General features: G+C 48.3%; 1 protein-coding gene and 1 long non-coding RNA gene across 6 annotated transcripts in view; one reads left to right on the plus strand and one right to left on the minus strand.

The window, feature by feature from the left end:
• Positions 1-18,262, plus strand: part of LOC144247902 (uncharacterized) — a 38,878-nt gene that overhangs the window by 794 nt on the left and 19,822 nt on the right. Inside the window, exons 1-3 of one of the 3 annotated variants that reach the window (XM_085593537.1) lie at positions 12,266-12,319; positions 13,340-13,418; positions 13,605-15,031. In XM_085593537.1, the coding sequence (XP_085449663.1) occupies positions 13,367-13,418; positions 13,605-14,536 (984 nt within the window). In that variant the 5' untranslated portion in view covers positions 12,266-12,319; positions 13,340-13,366 and the 3' untranslated portion in view covers positions 14,537-15,031. Of the gene's footprint in view, positions 1-12,265; positions 12,320-13,339; positions 13,419-13,604; positions 15,032-18,262 lie in introns of those variants that run through there. The other 2 variants (XR_014958719.1, XM_085593536.1) reach the window with 2 other exon arrangements.
• Positions 1-18,262, minus strand: part of LOC116184724 (uncharacterized) — a 53,963-nt gene continuing 35,701 nt past the window's right edge. For all 3 annotated transcript variants that reach the window (XR_014958716.1, XR_014958718.1, XR_014958717.1), the window contains one exon: positions 1-18,262. This exon is cut by the window's right edge and continues 11,975 nt beyond it. This is a non-coding gene — a long non-coding RNA (uncharacterized LOC116184724).

Raw genomic sequence — 18,262 nt, forward strand, 5'->3', positions numbered from 1 at the left:
AGTTGGTTTTTTGGGGTTTTTTTTGGGTGTTTATTGGCATTTTTGGGAGTTTTTTTTCATTTTTGTTTTTGGGAGGCATTTCGACTGGGATTTTGTGGGATTCTCTGGGGCTTTGGAGGGTTTTATTTGAATTTTTGGAGGTTTTACTGGAGTTATGGGGGGCTTTGGGGTTGTCCTTGGGTGTGGCGAAGGGCCGAGAGGAACCAAAATCTCCGTAAAACCCAGAAAGTCCTAATAAAACCCAGGAAATCCCGATTAAATTTCACAAAATCTCATTAGAACACCCTAGAATCCAAATAAAAGCCCACAAAATCTCTTGAAACATCAACAAACCCCCCAAAATCCCAAATAAACCTCACAAATCCCCCGAAAATGTCCCCAAACCCACACAAAGTATCACAAAATCACCCAGAGACCCAAAGAAATTCCGGCAACACCCAAAAAAACCCCAAAACTCCCCAAATCCAAACAAAAATCCCAAAAACTCACAAAAAATTCCTAAAAGTTCCAAATCCTCAAAGAATCCCACTAAATACCCCCAGAATTTGAATAAAATCCCCCCCAAATCCCCCAAAAATTCCAATAATACCCTCCAAAATTTCAGAGAAATCCACAAAACCCCAGTAAAACCTTCCAAAATCAAAAAAAAAGAAGCAAAAAATTTCACTTAGCCCCCGAACATCCCCTGAAAAACACCCCTCCCAAAGCACCAATAAAACACCCCAAGATCCACAAAAACCCCCAAAATTCCCCAACTCCCCCAAAACCTAATAATTCTTTTAAAAAATCCCCAACAATTCCCCCTAAGCTCCCAACACAATTCCCTAAAGCCCAGAAGAGGCCCAAATGCCCCAAGCCCTCTCAAGCCCTCCCTGGTCCCTCCCAGAGGCGATCCCTGGCTCGGTCTCAGGCTTGGCCCCTCTGGGGGATTTTGGGACAAACTGGGCAGGTTTAGGGTGGCTTTCAGATCCCCTGCGGGCATTCCAAGCATTTTCAGGTGGATTTTTGGCCCCTTTGGCTGAGTTTAGGCTGAATCTGGTTTAAGGGGGATTTTTGATCCCGTTGGATGATTTTAGACCCATGTGGGGGGCGTTTGGGCCCATTTGGGTCATTTTAGGACAAACTGGGCCCACATAGGTGAATATCTTAGTCCTGTGTGGGTGATTTTAGGTCCCTTATTTTTGTGATTTTGGGCCTATTTGAGTAGGTTTTTGGCTTCTTTGGGGAATTTTATGTGAAACCACTCCTTTTTAGGGTGATTTTAGGCCTTCTTGTGCTGGTTTCAGGTACCTTTGGGTGATTTTAGGTACCTTTGGGTGATTGTAGGTAAAACCAGGTACTTTCAGGGTGGATTTTAGGTGCATTTGAGAGATTTACGGGTGATTTTAAGACACTTTGTGTGGCTTTTAAAACATTTGGGGTAATTTTAGGCCATTTGGGTTGGATTTTAGATCCCTTTGGATAATTTTAATCCCATTTGGCTGATTTTAGGCCAAACCATGTGGATTTAGGGTGGATTTTAGGGCCCCTTTGGCTGATTTTAGGGCAAATCTGGTGGATTTTGGCTGTATCTGAGGCCCTTTTGGGTGAGTTTAGGTCAAACCAAGCCCTCTTAGGACCGTGCATCCCCTTGACCACACTCCTTTCCCCTCAGGGTTCCGCCCTTTCCTTGCCCCCTTTCCCCTCACAGTTCAGCCTTTGGGAAGGGGGAGGAAGAGGCACAGCCGCCACAGGGAGCAGCAAGAGAAGAGCAGAGAAGGAATCTTGTGGCCCTGGCACTCCCTGAAGTCCCCACAGCCCTGGGACCATCGCCCCCCATCCCGCAAGTGCTCAGGGAGCGGATGCTTGACTCCAATATCCCCGGGGGTGCCTGGGTTTGGGGTTTTTTGGGGGGAATGTTTGGAGCTCGCAGGGCTCCAAAGCCGAGCTGCAGATGGCCCTTGGGGTCACCTTGGGGGTACCTGGGAGGTGTTTTTGGGAGGTCCCAGGGCTGAGAGTGACTGCTCCCACTATGAGTCCAGTTGCTCCCTCCATGTTTTTCCACTTTCCTTGGCACTCCCAGTACGAGCCCAATTTTTGCCCCCATGTGCTTCCAGTTTCCTCGTCACTCCCAGTATGAGCCCAGTTGCTCCCAGTATGACCCTGGTCACTTCCCCTCACTCCCTGCAGTATCCCTGTTGTTCCCAGTATGAACCGAGTCCCTCCCAGTCATTCCCTTAAGATGATGCAATTTAACCCCAGCAAGGTCCTAGTTGCTCCCGATTCTTCCCACTTTCATCCAGTGTGTTCCCAGTCCTAGTCACTCCCAGGGTGATCCCAGTCTATCTCAGCAAGGCCCTAGTCATTCCCACTTGCCCCCAGCATGTTCCCAGTTTCCCCAGTACATTCCCAGTCACTCCCAGTCTGGTCCCAGTCACCACCCATGCGTTCTGAGACACTCCCAGTAGATCCCAGTTGCCCTGAACATTCTCAGTCATTGCCAGGCACTCCCAGTACCTCAGCGCAGTTCAGTTGCCCCCAGTTTTATCCCAGCTGATCTCAGTTCCTTTAATTATGTCCCCAGCTGGCTCCCAGCATGGGCCTGGTAGCTCCCAGTAACCCCCAGTCATGGTCCAATGACACTCACTCTAATCCCAGTATGATTGTAGCCACTCTCAGTATGACCCCAGTCACTCCCAGTCTGATGCCAGTGGCCCCCAGTGTGATCCCAGTTGCTCCCTGTCAATGTTAACATGACCCCAGTAGCCTCCAGTATGATCCCAGTGTCTCTCTGTCTCTCCCAGTTTATCCCACTCACTCCCACTTTCTCCCAGTTGCTTTCAGCACAATTCCAGTTGCTCGCAGCCAGTCCCAGTCAATCCCAGTATCATCCTTGTCACCCTCTATGTGATCCCAGTCTGACCCAGCATGAACCCAGCTGCTTCCAGTGTGATCCCAGTATGATCCCAGTTGTCCCCAAGCATAGTCCCAGTTGTTCCCAGTTCCTCGCAATATGATCCCAGTTGCCCCTTGAATCATCCCAGTCCCTCTCAGCAGGGTCCCAGTCATGCCCAGTTGCCCCCAGCATAGGTTGACTGTCCCAAAGCATTGACCCCAGCCTGCTGCCAGCTTTTCCCAGTGTGGTTCCAGTCCCCCCAGTATGGTTACAGACACTCCCAGTATATTTCAGTTGCCTGGGTAAGGTTCTAGTTACCTCAGAATGATCCCAGTCTTTCCCAGTTACCTCTAGCATGATCCCAGTTTCTGTCGTTTGCCCACATTGTGGTCCCAGTTGTTCCCAGTATGATTGATGTTGCCCCAGTTGTGGTCTCAGTCCTCTCAGCATGGTTCCAGTACCTTCTAGCTGATCCCAGTTGCTCCCAGTGTGTCCACATTTTCCTCCCAACACGGGCCCAATAGCTTCCAGTAACTCCCAGTCAGGTTCCATTCACACCCACTCTAATACCAGTATGAGTGTAGCCAGTACCAGTATGATCCCAGTCACTTGAAGTCTAATTCCAGTTGCTCCCAGCATGGGCCCAGCTGTTCCAAGTGTGGTTCCATCACTCCACTATGGTTACAGACATTCCCAGTGTGGTCCTAATTGAACCCAATTGCCCCCAGTATGGTCCCTGTTCTCCCCAGCATGGTCTCCATAGTTCCCAGTGTGGTTCCAGTCACCCCAGTATGGTTACAGGCCCTCCTAGTATATCCCAGTTCCCCCCAGCATGTCTGTGGTCCTTTCCAGACACTGCCAATGGTCCCAGGAAGGTGTTAGTTATCCCCATATGATCCACTACTCATGCCCAGAATATCCCAGTTGCCTCCAGCTTGCATCCAGTCCTTCCCAGTTCCTCCAATTTGCTTGCAGCATGATCCCAGTTCCTCTCAGCTGCTCCCAGTAAGCCAAAGTGGGATCCCAGTTACTCCCTTTCAACCCCAATATGATTCCAGTAAGTTCCAGTTTGAGCCTAGTCACATGCCACTCCCAGTGTGGTGCCAGTATAATCCCAGTGTCATGGTTTGACACTGGCACAATGCCAGTGCCCCCATGAAAATGTGATCCCTCCCTTGAATGCTGTGAAGTGGAATTTAGAACAGAGCAAAGCAGGCTCAAGCTTAATAACTGAAAAAAACTTTATTAAGCTACTACTACAAAAGAAAAGAGAAAACTAAAGAAGGGAAAAAAAAACTACACAAGGATCAAATGAAAACCTTGCAAAGCATTCCTCCCCCCACCACTCAACTCCAACAAACCACAGTGAGACACTATCTGGACCCCAATCAGGTTTCTACCCTCTAGACAATTAATACTCAGTCTATCGAGGGAACAGAGTTTCTCCTATGCCACAGACCCCCCCAAGAAAACACAGCTTCACATCCTGTGTTTCCATGTCACACATGGCACCGCCCGGAGAAAAAGTTTGCCATGGTGAGTGACCCTTCTCCTTTCTATGCACAGTGTTCTCGCTACCAATGCATAGATGGACAGACTGCTTTTAAGATTTTTCCTTTCAAGGATGCCCTGCCAAGAGGAGAGAAAACAACAGTTTAGTTTTTTATTATTTTCTCCTGGGGCCGAGGGCTCAAGAACAGAGATCTTCTTTTCTTATCTTTCTTTTCCAGGACAGGGGGACACTACCACAAACCCCCTAACCTTTTCTCCATTCACTATACTCTTGTCTTTTCCCAGCTGAAGGAAGTCTCTTGACTCACTGGCATCCTCCCAAAACACAGTCTCTCTTGGAGGAGAAGATTGGTTCAGGTTGTGGCTAACACGGAAAAGTCCAGCTAAAAGTCACTCCTTATCCCCCTCCCATCTAGAATTCCTCCTTTTAACATCCCAGGGTCTAAAGTGTCCCTCTTCCTCTCTTTCAAACCGAGGAGGGGAAAGGAAAATTCACAAAGCTTTCATTTCTCAAGGAAGGGTTAAAAGTCCAAACTCCTAAGATGGCTCAATGCCCGGACATCCAGCAACTCCCACGCACTGGGCACCTTGCAGCTCCCCCCGCTCCTCCTTCCTCACAGTAGAATTGCTGACAGAACTGCCGCTGTCTCTTTCTCTCTCCGTCTCGGGAGAGAAACTCTGCGGGGGGGGGGGGGGGGGGGGAACGGAAACATCCTAGATTTCTTCCACCCTTCTATCTGCAGGGGCCAGCCCGGTTCCAGTCCTTCCACCCTTCGGAGTTACCTCCATCAGGCCATGAGACTTCCCCTCCCCCACCCAGCCACGGCCGGGCAGGGGAGAGGCTGCACTGCACGCTGACCGGAACTAAAGAGAGCAAGTTCCCCTGAGAATTCTGCTTTTAACCCCTCTGTGTTCTCAGAGGCGTGTCTACTTTCAATTGGTCAATATCCAAATTGACCTCTTCCTTCCGGAAAAAATTATCTTTCCGTGTCAAACCACGACACCCAGTTACTTCCAGTCTCTCCCAGTATGGTCCCAACTGCCTCCAGCATGGTTCCAGTTGCTTCCTAGATCAAGCCAGTCAGTCCCAGTATGATTCCATTTGCTCCCAGTTACCCCCATTATGGGGGATGATGTGCAGGGTGTGTTCCCAGTTGCTTTCAGATACTCCCATTTTAGTCGAGTCACTCCCAATATGATCCAAATATGACCCCACTGCGCTCCCAGTCACTGCCAGTATGAACCAGTTGTGCTCCACATGTGTCCAGTTGCTCTCTTTCACCCTCGCTTTTGTTGCAGTCACTCCCAGTATCTCCCAGTGTACCCCATTTCCCTCCAGCATGTTCCCAGTCACTCCCAGTTCCTTCCAGTATGATCGCATTTGTTCACAGCCATTCCCAGTCAGCCTCAGTGTATTTGCACTCATTGCCAGTATGATCCCAGTCACCCCCAGCAGGATCCCAGTTCGTCCCAGTAAAAGCCCTGTGGTTTCCAATCACCCTGGCATACAGCCAGTCACACCCAGCTCATCCCCGTTGCTTCTGACATGATCCCTGTTTCTCACAGCTGCTCCCAGTCACCCTCAGCATAATCCCAGTCACTCCCAGTGTATCCCATTTCCTGATGACATGGTCTCAATTACCTCCTGCAGGCTCCTACTCACACCCAGTGTGATCCCAGTAGAGCCCAGTCCCTCCCAGTGCTGCCACTCCTGGCATCCCCCAGCCCTCTGTGTGTTCCCCCCTCCTGGCTGTCCCAGAGGAGCCCCAAGGGCCAGCAGTGCCCAGGCAGGGTCCCCAGCCAGCCCGTTTGGATGTGCAGCCCCCAGTTTTCCCAGTTTGCCTCTCCTTTGGCCCAGGCCGGGTTCCTCCCTGGAACAGCGGCTGGGAACAGCCGAGAGCCCTGCGCTGCCCATCCCGACCTGTCCCAGCTCCTTCCTCACTCATCCCGCAGGCTGCGAGGGCTTAGGAAATGGGGCACCAAGGGTGTGACTGCTCCAGGGGGAGGAAGAGTAGCAATGGAAGAGGAGGGATGAATGGAGCGAGAAGGGATGGAAGTAGGAGAAAGAGGTGAGCTTAGGGTGAAGGAGGGATGGAAGGGAAGGAGGATAAGGAGGTGAGGAAGAGGATGAGCAGGAGGAAGAGGAAGGACAAAGGAGGATCAAAGAAGGGGAAGGGACCGTGAGGTTGTGCCCTCCATGAATTTGCAGCCCCACACCTGTAGGATCATTGCCTCTTATCCCTCAGGTATCTGAGGAGGGGGAGCGTGGCCCAGATACCATGGGTGTCCCTGGGTTGGGTTTTTTTGTGGGGATGTTTGGAGAATGAAGAACTCCAAAGCTGAGCAAAAAAGGCCCTTTGGGGGTACATTGGGAGGCCCTGGTGGCAGCTGCCAGCAGAGGCAGCCTGGAGGAGCAGAGCCCTGTGTCCCTCAGGAGCCCAAAGAGGGGAGCCCAGAGAGTGCAGATGATCAGAAACAGGACATCACTCCATGATCAAGATGATCAAGTGAAACTGATTTATTGCAAAAACTAAGCTCTATTTATACTGTGTTCGATTGTTCATGCGCCTCAAGCTAAAACATAGTTGCCTAACTGTTCACGTGCCTCAAGCTAATACATGATTGGTTAACTCCTTTGCATGCATTGTAAGCTTTTAGATAATTCAGTTATTTTTTCTTCATGTGTCTCGCTGCAGTTTGCTTGTCTGCCTTTACATCCTAAGCTGTCTGGAGTTGAGTGTGTTCTCCTTTCGTGTCCTTCAAGGGCATTGTGACCTCACTCAGTTTCTATGAAGGCTGGCTGGATTATGCATATGTTGCATATGTCCATTGTCCTGCAAAAAACTCTCAACAATTCCCCCTTATTTTTGCACAAGCCAGACTGAATTAATGGCATGTTCAGTTATTCTCTGTACACACTGTAATAAGTCCTTAAGCCAACCAGTAATGCCCCAAGATTTTAACTACTCATCAAAAGGATTATCAACATCTGTACGCTTCTTCATGTTTTCTTTAAGTTGCAAAAGTTTTTTGTGAATTGATTCAGAGTGATCAGAAAGGTTCATGCAAAACATCCCTTTAAAATCTACAACCATGTCCTTTTGCTAGCAATAAAAAATCTATGGCACCCCTATTTTGTAACACAGCATGGCGTATGCTATCAGCATCAGTGGTGAGTTCATCTAGCACTGTGGACATGATGTTAATTTGTTTCCCTGTCCAACATGCTCGTCGCCTCAATTGCGTGAGGGCCTGTGCCAAGGCTACTCCTGGCATGAAAAATGATGCCAATATAACTGATGGTGGGTCCCATCATTGTACCTCATCTCTACATTCAGGGCCCAACTGATGCACACTATGTCTCAAGCACTAGGACTTGTGACTGATGTTAAGCATCTGGTGGATGTTAAGGGTAAATAATGTTAGTTTGCCAAAATAAAATGATCCTCCCAATGCTTTCTGGGGCACTGCAGGCCAGGCTCTATCCCCACAAATGAGGAAAACCCCAGGAGGTTGCATTTTAGCCATACCTTGCTCTGGTGGTAAAGGTCTTATCCAATTGTTGCAATAATCTGCGATATTGTAATACCATGAGGAGCCAGGGGATATCCCAGTGCTATCATTTTTTGGTCATCCCTCTTTTATACCAGACAAATCTGAGCCTGTAGAATAATATCCAAAAACAATAGACAGTAATTGCCTGGCATAGAACCCAGGTTGTCTAGCTCATGTGGCTCCATGCTAGTAATGTTCAATCCCTGGGCAATTGTAAAAGCTTGTGCTGACAAGGTGTTCATTGGAATCCCGAAAGTGTCACATCAATTTGCAGAGGTTGGTCCCCTCTGGATATTCCACCATTAAATCATGCACCAACTTGACCAAGCCTCATTTAAATTTTTGTGCACTGTGGCCTTAGTCCAAGGTCCTAATTCTTCCATAGAAGCTAATGGAACTCCAATTAAACAAGTACAAAAAGGATCAGAAGGTGTAGCTAATGATAAGCAAATTGACTCCTTCCCTGTTTGATTAGCCCATGTAATCCGCATGTTTGTTAGCTGATCGATGTTAAGCAATCCCTGCATTTTTTCTATTATTGCAATGATCATCATCTGTTGCCTTCAGGGGAAGGCAAGGCGACCTGGTTTCAAGGAACAGCACGGCAGCCCAGTCTCCCCTGGGCCACTCGGGCCAACGACACACGCAGGCACCAGTGTGGTGGACGGTTGAAAGCATTTATTATCTTATCTCATGGGTTTAAATAGTCTTGGGGGACTCTGCTACGTCAGGAGGGGTTGGTAGGGTCTCTAGGGTTAGTCAGGAGTGGAAAACTACTGGGTTAGGTGTGGTTACATTCTTTGGGGTAAATGGATAACATGTTGCAGGGTGAGAGGGGGAAGGGGTCTTTCTTTCCGTCACATCCCGAAATCTTCCGTTCGCCTGTCCCTATCTACTACAATCATCAATATTATTTGTGGAACAATTGGCATTATTGTCACCATTGCAGAGCACCTCTATGCTTTGCCCAATATTCTTTGGCCTCATCCCACTGACAGTCAGGAACGTGATGCTGTTGTGGTACTGCTATTCCTCTCCCACACTCTGTAGCTGTAATCTGACTCATGATATAGTTTGATTTGCTACGGCTTGTTTTGCCAAGTGAAATTGAATCAAAAGCAAAACTTGCTGATCCTGTGTTTCAATAAGGGATAAATCCTGGCTAAAATTCCAATGTTGTAAAAATATTCTTGTAAAGGGTGCAGGGGGAGGTTGTCTTCTATGATTAGGCCCTAAAAATATTGCTAACGTGTGCTCAACATTAAGTGTATTAGGTATACTAAAACATCTATTGCAAGCTAAATTAGTAGAGCTAAATTTTTTCTTTTTCCTGCGAGCTATAAAAAGGTTATTTTCCTGACAGACTTGTTGCCACCACTTCAGTTTGCATTTAACACACTGGACCTTGATCCATGGTTTGCAAGAATAGCCGTGAATGAGACAAGCTTGTTCAATTTGGTTTAAAACCTGTATTGGAAGTAGTGGTAAGCTGTCATTACTGGTTACCATTACCCCAGGTCCACATCTGTTGATGGCTGTGGAAAAAAGTTCAATTGTTGTTCAACCGTCAGGTGCCTGAAGTATTGGGTTCAGCTGTGTCTAAAGTCGGTGTTGTTGCCAATGTTCTGCTTCTGGACAGGGTATTAGCTGGCAGGTGTGACTTCAGGTAAGGTTTAACCTACTGAGCCAGAATCCAGCGAATTCCTTTATCTGTAAGTAAGTACATGTAACCTCTTCCCATTAATTTCACCGTGGCTGGTCCCTCAATGGCTGCTGTTAAAAAGGTTATGTAGCAACTGTGGCCTTTAGTTGACTTAACAAATCCTTGCCAATTAAACCTAACAAATTACCAGGAGTCTGCATGACATAGGGTCTTGTTGTTATGCTTACTTTATCTGGAAAAGTAAAGATAATTATTTCCCTACTTAACCAAGTTGCTTGGGTTCCACCAATTCCAGCAATTCCCAAAACAGGATTGACTACTGGCCAGTTCCTGGGCCATATAGTGTTTGAAATTATTTTTACATCTGCTCCGGTATTGATTGTGAGCCTCTTAGCAATAGAATTACCATTGGGATGAATCAAGGTTACCTGTTACCTGGTTTACCTCTCGTGATATCCATGGCCCAATACACTTCTGGGTTACCTGTGGAACCAAAACCGCCTGTTTTCCTGCTCCTTTAATCCTGTACAGGGGCACAAGGCTTAAAAGGAACAAGTTGAGTAATTCGTGATCCCTTAGGAATAGATACAGGAGAGAAAAATGTCCTAACCATGATTTTGATAACCCCTTGATAGTCCACATCACTAACCGCGGGAATTACATCTAATCTTTTGCTAGCAGATGATCTCCCTAACAGGAAAGCACTAAGCCCATCCCACAAAGGTCCCTTATTAGTCTCTATCAGATGTACTGCAGAGTCAGTGATGGTAAAGTCTACTGTAGTTTCCACGTCCATTCTGGCACTGATTGAAGTGGGTAAAGTCCTCCAGAGGAGATTGAGCTAGCAGCTCCCTGAATTTGTGTCTTTGCGTGTGGGGTCATGCTCTGTGATCCATTTCGCTGGAACTTGCACTCGTGTTGTGATTATCCTTCCTGCAATTGGAGCAAAACTTCTTCATTGGGGCAGATCAACATTGACTGTATATATCTATCTTTCCGCATCCAAAACATTTGATATTTTTTCCTTCTGATTTTTTCTCTAATTTTCAAAGTAGTGGCTTTACAGCACCTTGTACCACAGCAGCCACAGGATGCTTTCTGTCTCTGTGCTTTCTGTCTCTGTGTGGTTCTGGTCATTAATTCTAGCATGTCAACAACTTCTGCTCCCTTCTGCAACGTGGTGAAAATCTGCCAAGTCTTGTCATTAGTGTTGTCAGAGGCAAGCATCTTAAACAGCTTCTGCTTTGTATCCAGATCTAGGTTGGGGTGATTGTAGATGGCTCTCTGCGAGCAGTCTTCATTTAACAAAGTCCTCTTTTTCTTATTGACATATCCGTGTAAAAGCCTGAGTATGCAGCCAGTCTGGCAATGCAAGGACCGAGTTATATGCAAGTTGTTGGTTTAGATGCAAAACATCATTGATACTTCGGGCTTGGCTAGTTGCTGTGGACCAGGGGCCTTCTCCTAATAATTGCTGTGCTGGGATTCCAAACAATGGGTCCCCTTGAGCCTGAAGTCTTACTTCCTCTTTTTTACATGCCCATTCCCAATTCTTTTAAAACTGAATTTGCTGGTGCGGGGGTATGATTAATATAACCAAGGTTTGAACATCTGCTGGAATTAAAGTATCTGCTGTAAAAATGAATTGCAATAATGATTGTGCTAATTGAGGCTTCAAGCCGTATTGTGTAAGGGCGCTTTTCAATTTTTCTAATATCTTCCAATCAGATAGCTCCCATCCTTGCCCTGTGGCTTAGGTTACCACAGGGAAGGCTTCTATAGTACTGGGGGAAAAAGACCCTTCTATTATTGCTTAAGTTATAACTCCTTTCCACTTCCTTTTTTGTGTGGGTTCTATATCAGGGTCTACCTCTAACTCACAATACTCTGTGGTCGAGAGGGGTATCCACCTCCCTCTCCATTCGTTGAGAACTCTTTCAAAAGCTTAAAATAGTTGGCAGCTCCCTCTTTGCAAAAGAATAGTCCTTTTGGGAAGTGACTCGATCACTTTGTTGAATTACTAACTTTTACAAATTGTCTACCAAAGCTTTTAAGTCCTCTTCTACCAAGGCAGATCCTGAATATATCTTTTCTTCTTCAGCCTCATCTTCAGATAATGAATGCACTACTTTTAACACTTCATCACTGGCTGCTCCCTTTTCCTGAATACCTTTATTCTTGGGTCAGCAGCTCAAACCTCTGAGGGAGGTAGCTTCCTCACTCTTGTTTCTGGTCTGAGGGTTTGAGTTCCTTTTCGGTTACTGGAACCAGGCTGGAGGGTTGGGGGCCACATGAAGGAATGTTTAATGTAGTCAAGAATAACATGCTAGCAGGAAATGCCTGTGACAGAGTCTGGGCTTGGGGCAAACACAGCACAGGCTGCTGCAGCCGCTTTCTTTTCTGCTTTCATCACTCTTAATACGTCTATGATGTTTTTCCACAGGGTAGCATATTTAGATGCCTCTTTAGCTTCACCTCCACCCGAAGCAATACAGTCCCATATCATGCAGCCCACAGCCTCCCATGTCAATACCTCAAAAGCGACATGCACCCCTGGTATGGTGTTATGATCCCATGCCCAGTAAATAAGTCCATTCAGAGTAGCAGCATTATATTTCTGCCATCTCTTAGAGAGGATATGCTGGAGAAGCTTTTGGACCCCATCTCTCTCATGGTCTGACCACATTTCCTCCCCGGCCACTCACCCGATCCAGGTGAGATCAATTTGTCTTCATCAGTTTGTCTTTACTTGTAGCTCCAAACTATCTTCTTCTTGCCAGGGCAGCGAGGATACTTTCAAGTAGCTTCTCTGCTTCCTGAAGGCTGTAGCTGAACCTCTGCATAACAGTGAAATAGCCATATTTGGGTCCCTGTTCGGGTGCTAAAAAATGCAGAGGATCAGAAACGGGACATCACGCCATGATCAAGATGATCAAGTGAAGCTGATTTATTGAAAAAACTAAGCTCTATTTATACTGTGTTCTATTCTCTCACCTCAAACTAATACATAATTGCTTAGGCTTAACTGTTCACATGCCTCAAGCTAATATATGATTGGTTAACTCCTTCTGTGCATGCATTTTAAGCTTTTAGTTAATTCAGTTATTTTTTCTTCATGTGTCTCACTGCAGTTTGCTTGTCTGCCTTTACATCCTAAAGTGTCTGGAGTTGAGCGTGTTCTTTCGTATCCTTCAAGGGCATTGTGACCTTACTCAGTTTCTATAAAGGCTGGCTGGATTGTGCATATGTTGCATGTCCATTCTCTTGCAAAAAACTCTCAACAAAAGAGGGTTGAGTGCCACCATTGGTGGGACCCTCAAGAGCCTGGAGAGGGGTGGAGGGGACTCCTTGAACCCCCTGCACCCAAAGCAGAGAATAAGGGGAGAAGGGATCCCGGGACCCCAAAAACCCCCAGCATCCCTAAATGGGGAGAGCCAAAAGGGGGGAGCTTTTGGGATTGCTGGGACTCCCAGCAGCCTGGGGAGGGCGTACACCAAGGAGAAGGGGGACCCCCAATACAACCATGACCCCCAGCAGCTGGGACAGGGGGAAATCTTGAACACCAGAGGGGAGGGAGCAGGGATGGGGAACTCCTGGGAGGCATTTTCAGAGCTGAATCTTGGTGTTTGGGAGGTTTTTATGGAGCCCAGGTGGCCGGTGACTTCTAGAGATGGACTTGGGCAGAGGAACCTTCAAACTCAATGTGCTCATCCCTTGTTTTCCCCTAAAACTAGGATTTCCCCTTCCCAACCCTCGGCCAGATGGAGGAGAAGGCTGCAAGAAAGGCGAAGATGTCCCGGGACCCCCAGGCAGGTGAGGAAGAAGTCAGTGCCCCTTTCCCCGTCTCTCCTGCTCCATCTCCCAGCCCAGCCTGGCCCCCGGCTGCAGGACAGCCCCACTGCCGGTGCCCTCCTGCCTGGGACACACTGGGGGATCTCCTTCCCCTTCCCTCTAGCACAGAGGCAAATCCCATCCTCTCCTTGTCTCTTCCTCCCCCAGGGAAGGAGCTGAGGATGGAGACTAGAGAGGACAAATCCCCATGGCAGAACCTCATGGAAGAGTCCATTTTGAGCGGATCCATGGCACAGGAATCTAAAAGGGAGGAAAAGCCCTGGAAATTGCACACAAGGAGGGGCTGCAAATTCAGATTGCGGGGATCTGAGGAGGAAAGACCCACCCTGGGCCAGGAAGGTGGCTGGAGATCAAGCCAGACCTCGGACCTAATGATGCATGAGCTTCCTGATGGGGAGAAACCCCACAAGTGTATGGAGTGTGGAAAGAGCTTCAAGAGGAGCTCTGACCTGATCAGCCACCAGAGGACCCACACTGGGGAACGGCCCTACGAGTGTGGGGAATGTGGGAAGAGCTTCAGGAGGAGCTCCCACCTGATCAGCCACAAGGCAATCCACACTGGGGAGAGGCCATACGAGTGTGTGGAATGTGGGAAGGGCTTCAGGCAGCGGGGTGCCCTGATCGTCCACCAAAAGATTCACACTGGAGAGAGGCCCTATGAGTGTGATAAATGCAAGAAGAGATTTCAGACCCGCTCCAATCTCCTCCTGCACTATCGGATTCACGCAGAAGAGAGGCCTTTCTGCTGCCCCAACTGCGGGAAGGGATTCAAGGACAACTCCACCCTCATCCAGCACCGTAAAATCCACACTGGGGAGAAACCCTACAAGTGTGGGCAGTGTGGGACGAGCTTCACACGGAGCTCCACCCTGATCAGGCACCAGTTGATCCACACTGGGGAACGGCCCTATAAGTGTGGGCAATGTGGGAAGGGCTTCAGTCGGAAGCCCATCCTGATCCAGCACCAGAGGACCCACACTGGGGAACGGCCAAACAAGTGTAGGGAATGTGGGAAGAGCTTCAGTCTGCGTTCCAAGTTGATCATCCACCAAAAGATCCACACTGGGGAGAGACCTTAAGAGTGTTGTGAGTGTGGGAAGAGATTTCCGATTACCTCCCATCTCCTTGAGCATCAGCAGATTCACATGGAGGAGAAGCCCTTCCGCTGCCCCGACTGCGGGAAGGGATTCAAGTGCAACTCCAACCTCATCAGGCACTGGCGCATTCACTCTGGGGAGAGGCCCCACGAGTGTTCTCAGTGTGGAAAGAGCTTTTCCAACAGCTCTCACTTGACCCAACACCAAATGGAGCCACCGGTAAGGGAAATCCTATCAGTGCCCCAACTGCGGGAAGAGCTTTGTATGCTGCTGTAACCCCATCCTCCACTGGAGAACCCACATTGGGAAGAGACGTGGTGACCCAAATTTTCTGTGATCCATGTTGGAAAGATAGCTGGATGCTGATGCTTATCCTTTCGTTTGGCCTTAATTTTCTTGTAATTCATCTTCATCCCATAAAAAGAGCCAAAACAGGGTTAAAAAGCAATAAATTGAACAAAGATGTCTAAATTCCCACCATTTCACAGGTGTTTGAGAGGGAATTGAAGGTCTGGGGACAGATTCTGGAGGATTTGTGGGTTCTGGGGGGATTTTAGGCACTGTTCCCTCTTCTCTAAAGGCCAAGAGGGATTGATCTGTCTCCTCAAAACAACTCAATCTCAGTGAAAGCAACTGAATTTTAACCCCTAAGGGCTCAATCCCATCTCTAAATCACTTGTTCCCACCTCAAAAACACTCTATCCCACTTACTTGAAGTGGGAAATTTACTTGATTTCACAGCTGCCAGGGTGAGCAGGAGTTGGAAGAAGATTGGGAGAATTAGGATCCAAATTTGGAGCGGTGGGATCAGGATTGTGAGGTGCTGGGGTGGTGTTGGATGGTGAGGGTGCTGCGACCTTCCTGAGGAAGAGTCCAGGGAAAGACAGCTCAGAGGCAGAGGCATGTCCTATTCTTCAGCCCAGCGAGTGATGTGTAACATGAAGATGGGAACTTGTATGGAGTTCGTAGAGAGCAAGTCTTGATTAAGAGCGGGGCACTCTACAAAGGAGACCGGGGACAAGAGCTCTGAGGAGCCTGGGAGAAATTGTTTTATATGGGGAAAGCAAGGGGTGGGACAAAGGGGACAGGCCAATGGGGTGTGAGGAATTAACAACCTTGCAAGGGCTTCTGGGGGCTCACCCTAACCAGAGAGTTTCTAGTTCAGGGCTTGGTCCTCAAGGGGAGCGCAGTAAGCTATTATCTTTCTGGATCACCAGCCTCCATAGTGTGGAATTGAGTGGGTGGGATGTATTTGGTAGTGAATAAAACTTTCATAATTAGTGATTTCTGTCCCATTCATTTTCAGTCAGTTGCAGTTCTGTTTTCAGAGTGCCACCTTCTCAGTTGATTGTGTTTGTGTCCTCCTTTCTCTCCCGCCTCTCTTCGCCTGCTCTGTTTCTCTCTCCATGTCTCCCTTAAGCCAGGTCAGCTGCCACCAAAGGCCCTGCCCTGATTTCATTCCCAATGCAGGAGCTACAACCATGGATGAAGTTATGAAGGCTGTCAATGGAAATGTCACTGTAGGATCTTGCTGCACTTGCCTTCCAGCCCCTTTTTAAGAGCTTTGCCTTCAAGGGCAGGAACATTTTTCCTTGCTGGGAACTGGAATTCCAGATGCTTGGAGTGTGTGCCATGCAGGACCATACAGACTGGGATCATATGGCCTGGAATCCTACAGACTGGGATTGCACAGACGGACCATATGGATCAAGGCCCTACAGACTGTCATACAAACTGGGATCATATGAACTAGGACGGCTGCACTGAAATGATGCGAAAAGGCGATCCTACCCTGCAGTGCAGCCAAAGCTCTCTGGAGTGAACACAGAGGTCCCATAGGTACATCCTGTACCCATCCAGGTACAGGTCCCCGTGCCGGTCTTGGAGAGATCTTGGAGCAATGCCAGTCCTGGTGCTGACCTTGGTCTCAGTCTCGGTCCCAGAGAGCTCTCAGTACTGGTCTCAGTACAACCACTAAATGCCATATTCTCTAGCTCAGGTGTTGATAAGGCCATTCTTGAAATGAATCCTGTTGTCTAACTCAATCCTCTCAGGGGTTCCATGTCTCCATAGGACTTGCTTTTCCACGCCCAGGATGCTGTTTCAGGCAGTAGCGTGAGGCAACCATCCAGTGGCTTCTACCATGGTGAGCACTCAGTGCTTGTCTTGGCGTGTCTGGGGCAGTGTGATGTAGTCAACCTGCCAGGCCTCCCCATACTTGTACTGGACCGTCGCCCACTGTACCACAGGGGCTTCACTCGCTTGGGCTGTTTGGTGGCAGCACATATCTCACAGTCATGAATAACCAGAGAAATACTGTCCATGGTTAGATCCACCCCTCAATCTCGTGCCCACTTGTAGGTGGCATCTCTGCCCTGATGACCTGAGGCATCATGGGCCCATCAAGCTAGGAATAAGTCTCCCTTGTGTTCCCAATCTAGGTCTATCTTTGACACCCTATCTTTGCAGCCTGATATACCTGCTGATTCTTTTGGTGTTCCTCATTGGCTCTGCTCTTGGGGACATGGGCATCTACATGGCAGACTTTCACAGGTAGTATCCCTACCCTGGTAGCGATGTCTTTCCACTTATCAGCAGTCCAAACTGATTTTCCTCTACACTGCCTGTTGGCCTCTTTCCATCTCTCCAGCCACCCCCACAGAGCATTGACTACTATCTATGAATTAGTGTAGAGCTAGAGCTTTAGCCACTTCTCCCTTTCAGCAATGTCCAGGGCCAGTTGAACGGCTTTGAGTTCAGCGAGTTGACTTGATCCACCCTCTCCTTCAGTAGCTTCTGTAACCTGTCATATGGGGCTCCATACAGCTGCTTTCCACTTCTGCTTCTGCTGTATTGTTTTTATTTCTGTAACAATTCTGTAATGGTTTGCTCCTCCACCCCCCATTTTCTCCCAATGGTTCCACCCTGAGTTTTCCCAACATTCCCTCAGTGCCAATCTCCCTGAAAATTCTTAGGCACTTTGCCCTCCCCTCCCTGGTACCCACTCAGTTCCCCATCCCATTCTTCCCGAATCTTCTACCCTGGGCATGGAGGAATTGGATGAGGGCCCGGGTCCCTCCCTTAGGTTTCCCCCATTGTTTTTTGTATCTGTTTATTCTTTCGCCTTCCACCCCCCCCAAATCCCCCCATTGGTCAATGGGCGTTCCCTTCCCCTTGTTACCGCCCCAGTATTTAAGATGTTGCAAAAGCCTCGAGGCCACTTTTGGCTGCTGGATACTCTGTAATTCGGAGCTCCTCGGAGCCTGGATTAAAACTGAAACTGTTTTCCCAGCCTTGAGTAGACTCCCTTATTACCTTCTCAGATGCCACCTCTCTTCTAAACAAGGCAGACAGTGTAACTTTCTGCCTTAGCTGCTCCCCGACTCTCCTCGAGATCCAGGGGAGTAACCCCTGCAGTTGACCATGCCTCTGCTGGGCAGCAGAAGCCAGGGGGCTTGAGATTAGCACAGCGGCATGCTTCATTCCCACAGTGCAGCAAGAACCATCAGTAAAAAGAGTGTAATGTGTTTCTTCCCCTGGTAGTTGGTCATATGGTGGCGCTTCTTCAGCACATGTCTCTTGTTCCTCTTCATCAGTGAGACCAAAGTTTTCACCTTCAGGCCAGTTTGTAATTATCTCCAAAATCCTGGGGTGATTCAGGTTTCCAATACAGCCATGCTGTTTGATGAGAAGAATCCTCTTGCTCCA

This window comes from Lonchura striata, chromosome 16, assembly GCF_050655825.1.
Source record: "Lonchura striata isolate lonStrDom1 chromosome 16, ASM5065582v1, whole genome shotgun sequence".
NCBI classification, from domain to species: domain Eukaryota; kingdom Metazoa; phylum Chordata; class Aves; order Passeriformes; family Estrildidae; genus Lonchura; species Lonchura striata.